Source organism: Chelon labrosus (genome assembly GCF_963514085.1).
Source record: "Chelon labrosus genome assembly, chromosome: 5".
Classification (NCBI taxonomy): domain Eukaryota; kingdom Metazoa; phylum Chordata; class Actinopteri; order Mugiliformes; family Mugilidae; genus Chelon; species Chelon labrosus.
In genome coordinates, this window is record NC_140341.1 from 167,365 (window position 1) to 172,094 (window position 4,730).

General features: G+C 45.0%; 1 protein-coding gene across 4 annotated transcripts in view; it reads left to right on the forward strand.

The window, feature by feature from the left end:
* Nucleotides 1–3,488, forward strand: part of zeb2a (zinc finger E-box binding homeobox 2a) — a 34,682-nt gene extending 31,194 nt beyond the window's left edge. For 2 of the 4 annotated variants that reach the window (XM_084545070.1, XM_084545069.1), the window contains exon 9: nucleotides 1,503–3,487. In XM_084545070.1, the coding sequence (XP_084401196.1) occupies nucleotides 1,503–2,125 (623 nt within the window). In that variant the 3' untranslated portion in view covers nucleotides 2,126–3,487. Of the gene's footprint in view, nucleotides 1–1,502 lie in introns of all 4 variants that reach the window. The other 2 variants (XM_084545068.1, XM_084545071.1) reach the window with 2 other exon arrangements.
* Nucleotides 3,489–4,730: the final 1,242 nt, after the last annotated feature.

Sequence of the window (4,730 nt, forward strand, 5' to 3'; positions counted from 1 at the left end):
TTCTTCTCTGGTTTGTCTCTTTAACACGTTTCTTTCTTTTCAGCCTTTTAAATGGACACAGTACACACAGCACATAGGAGGAGGGGTTAGCGTGTTAGCATGTGTTAGCATGTGCTGTCTGCCTGATGTAAAGGGACTATTCATTAGAGCAGAGACGTTCATTTCTTTTATTTTAATGTTGGGTGAAGGTCAGAGGTCATCACTGAATCACTGTGAATGAACGCTGGTGGCCTCACCTGCCTCCCTCCACCTTTATCTCTTTCCCTGCGTTGCATCACGCCTCAACTCAGCTAATCCTGAAAACACAGTTTATGTCCAAGTTGGCATCATGGAAGCGGTGGAGGCTGTGATGAATAATTTATCATGTTCAGAGCTCTGACTGAACCATCACACATTTGATTCATCTTCTCACTGTTTCATTTTTAAATTATTGTTCGTACAAACATTTCCTGATGTTTCAGAGGAAATCGTTTGCGTCAGTTGATAATGAAATTAATTTAACGAGGTCTTTCTGCAGCTAAAACTAAAACCTGTTTTTAAACAGAGTTTGGTTGAGAGCTGATCTTTACCTGAGTTCTGTTCTGACCTGATCTACCTCCACCTCTTTCACTCTGTTGCATCACACACTGCATCTGTGTGTGTGTGTGTGTGTGTGTGTGTGTGTGTTACAGTATGCCAGCGATGGAGGACGTTTCAGGCGTTCCAGGTCTATTTGTGGCTTCGGTCTGTGTGTGTGTGTGTGTGTGTGTGTGTGTGTGTTGTTTAGCTGCGTGTGTGCGTAGGACGTGTGATTGGCTGCGTCTGGATTCGGGTTGGCAGCAGCTGAAACATCCTGTTCAGTCAGATGGAAGAAATTTACACCGAACAAAGTCGTAGTAAATCCCCCACAGAGTGTGTGTGTGTGTGTGTGTGTGTGTGTGTGTGTGTGTGTGTGTACTCGTGCTCCTCCTCAGGTTTAATCTGTGACGTCTCCTCAGGTCTTCGTGATTTATTTAAAAGTTAAAACAACATTTTGACATTTTGAAAACGATCTCCGACCAATCAGACGTCTTACAGTAAAACAGCAGCCAATCAGCAGACAGACTTCGGTCTCATTCATTTCTAATGAGGTTCTAGTTTTCAGTTAAATGTGTGTTGGATCTTTAAATGGACGAGAAGAGAGAGAAGAGTCCATCAGAGATAAATAAATAGATAATAAATTAGATGTTGATGAATAAATAATGATCCATTATTCACATCCACACAAACCAGGAACTGACTTTAAGAAGAATTATTTTAAATTTGTTGACATTTTCTGACTGATTTAAAACTGAGCTCTGAAAATGTTTAGACGTGAAACAACTGAACAAAGAGCTCAGCGTTTCAGTGTTCTCTTGTTTATTCTTATTATTTTGTTGTTTAATGTTGAGTTGTTGTTGTCTTTTTGTAGTTTCTCGTGTTGTGTGGCGGTTTCTGCGTAGTGTCTGTGCTGACGCCCCCTGCTGTCCTCTGTGTCTCTGCAGGGAAACGTCCTCACCAGTGTCAGATCTGTAAGAAGGCGTTCAAACACAAACACCACCTGATCGAACACTCGCGGCTGCACTCCGGAGAAAAACCCTACCAGTGCGACAAGTGCGGGAAACGCTTCTCGCACTCTGGCTCGTACTCGCAGCACATGAATCACCGCTACTCCTACTGCAAGAGGGAGGCTGAGGAGCGCGAGGCGGCCGAGAGGGAGGCCAGGGACAAGGGGGGAGGAGGAGGAGGCGCAAGGGCTGGAGGTTTGGAGCCCACAGAGCTGATGATGAGGACGGCCTACCTGCAGGGCCTGGGGCCCCTCAGATACTCGGACCCCGAGGACCAGCAGGAGGACGGCGGCAGTACGATCCTGAGGGATGACAGCAAGGGACGAGGAGGAGGACGGGAGGACAAGGAAGTTGGCGACAATGCGACGTACGAGGGCGTGGCAGACGGACAGGAAGCAAGTTTGATGGAGGGAGAGGAGGAGGAGGAGGAGGAAGAGGAGGAGGAGGGCGGGAGCCAGGAGGATTCGACGAGGGACGAGAACGGAAAAGACTCGATGCCACCGATGGACGAGGGTTCACGAGACGGACGAACAGACGGAACGTCGGACCAGGAGGACTGATCCAGGAAAGAGATCAGAACTCTATTGACTGAAGGGACAGTCTTCTTCTTCTCTGTTTTAATTCAGACTGGCCTCCAACAGCAGAAGAAGAAGCCAGGACTTCTCCTTCAGAACCAGAGAACCCAGTTCCTTTAGTTGATATTAAAACATGTCCTCAGAGTTATCAGGTTCAGCTAGCCTCAGCGCTAGCCACAGCTATGCTAATGATCGTTAACATATGAAGTTTCAGTTAGATCTAATTGCAACAGGAAGTGTTGTCAGCCAACAGGACGTCCACGAAAGCTAATGTTAGTTTGGTCACGTTAGCATGCTAACGGTCACGTAGCCAGCCTGTTAGCTGGGAGAGTTTTTATTAAAGAACTAGTATGTTAGCATGTGAGCGGTTAGCTCGTCAGCTAGCATCCCCAACAAGTCACAGCCTTCCGAAGGCTTTCTGTGAAAAGTATTCACCTGTCAGTATTATGAACCTGATAACTCAGAGGTGAGTGAACTGATCAGTAACTCTGGTCTAATTAGTGGATTTATTATTATTATTATTATTAATTATCAGCAGTATTAATGGTCTCCCTCCGTGGAGCCGCTAGCGTCTCAGTCATAAAGCTGAGATTCTTTAAAAACCCACATTATGCAAGAAGAAGAAGAAGTGGTGTTGTTCGTGTACAGCTGTGTGGTGCTATCATTTACTTCCTGTCTCGTCGTGTTCCAAACGTCAGGAAACTGCACTTGTCTCCCTGAATCACTACAAAATAAAAGAAGAAGAAAAGAGGAAATGAAGCCACTTCCTGTCAGTGTTCCTGTCGTACTTCCTTTACTGTGACCTTTTGGTTTTATTTGCCAACTAACATTTATTTGTTTATGTGAAAAAACTTTTAAACTTTTCAAAATAAAATGTCAATGTGAGTCTTAAAGGAGAGGAAGGAGTCAAAGACCCTTTCACAATAAAAGAGTACAGAGCCTTGGTGTTGAAGTCTTGCCCAGAGAAAGCCTTATATGCAAACCCCTCCCCCGTCCTCCCCGTCCTCCCCCATCCTCCCCGTCCTCCCCGTCCTCTCCTCCCCGTCCTCCCCCATCCTCCCCGTCCTCTCCTCCCCGTCCTCCCCCATCCTCCCCGTCCTCCCCCGTCCTCTCCTCCCCGTCCTCCCCCGTCCTCTCCTCCCCGTCCTCCCCCATCCTCCCCGTCCTCCCCGTCCTCTCCTCCCCATCCTCCCCGTCCTCCCTGTCCTCCCAGTCCTCCCCCATCCTCCCCGTCCTCCCCGTCCTCCCCAGTCCTCCCCGTCCTCCCCCATCCTCCCCGTCCTCCCCGTCCTCCCCAGTCCTCCCCGTCCTCCCCCATCCTCCCCGTCCTCCCCGTCCTCCCCGTTCTCCCCCATCCTCTCCGTCCTCCCCGTCCTCCCCGTTCTCCCCCATCCTCCCCGTCCTCCCCCATCCTCCCCAGTCCTCCCCGTCCTCCCCCCTCCTCCTCCTCCTCCTGGTCTTCAGTATTACATCTCGTCAGTGTTAGCTCACTCCCTCTTCGTTCGTTTACATTTGTTTGTGCAATTTTTTGGTAATTTTCTTGTTTTTGTTGAATTTTTCAACAGGTTTTCTTTTTTTCTTGATTCATTTGAGAGTTTTATTTATGTGTGTCATTTTATATTTCCTCCTTTTATTTATTTCCTGCTGTAGTGTAAAGTGTTAGACTTCCTAGTTTGTCTTCTAAAACTACTGGAAATTATAAATCGGAGGAACTTTTGATACGAAGCTTCATGTGAAAACACTGTATTTTAAATAAAATCCACTTTATTCATCCCACTGGAGAAGGCGATGATGACGATGATGATGATGATAATGATGATGAAGGAATTCCTGAAGTATTATTTGATATTTCCCTGCTCCAATAAATGTAGCTAAATTAAATTTTAATAAAGTTGTTCTTGTATGTCTCTTTGATTCATTAACACGTTCACCATGACGTAAATACAACAATAATATACATAATGTACAGGAAATGTATATTATCTTTTATATACATTTTCTAATTTCCTATACATTATATAGGCCTACTGTGAATATATTTATTAAGTATTTAATGCTAACGTTGAGGCATCAGAGCTAACAGGTAGACTCAGATAGACTCTGAAACTAATCCAGGTAGATTCCCAGATCAATAATTAAATCAGACTCAACTCTATGATGAGAATTAGAGACTTCAAATAGAATTCACACACTAGTCTGACAATAGTTGATTCTGTTATTAATAAATATAAATATAAATAACCTGTTTAAATGACATCAAGGTTTAAAGCAGAATTAAGGGGCGTGGCCTCTGTGTGACAGATGTTACTGAACCACGTTAGTTTTTATTTAAACAGCAGAACAGATTATATTCTTTATATCCATATAGTTAAAGATGTTTTGTTTTTATGTCTTAATTACTGGAAGAAGGAGAAGAAGAAGAAGAAGAAGAAGAAGGAGAAGAAGAAGGAGAAGAAGAAGAAGGAGAAGAAGAAGGAGAAGAAGAAGAAGAAGAAGAAGAAGGAGAAGAAGAAGAAGAAGAAGAAGAAGCGGGAAAAGGACGTCCCGCGCGGCTCGGCTCTTGGATCGACGTGATGACGTAGAGGGTGTA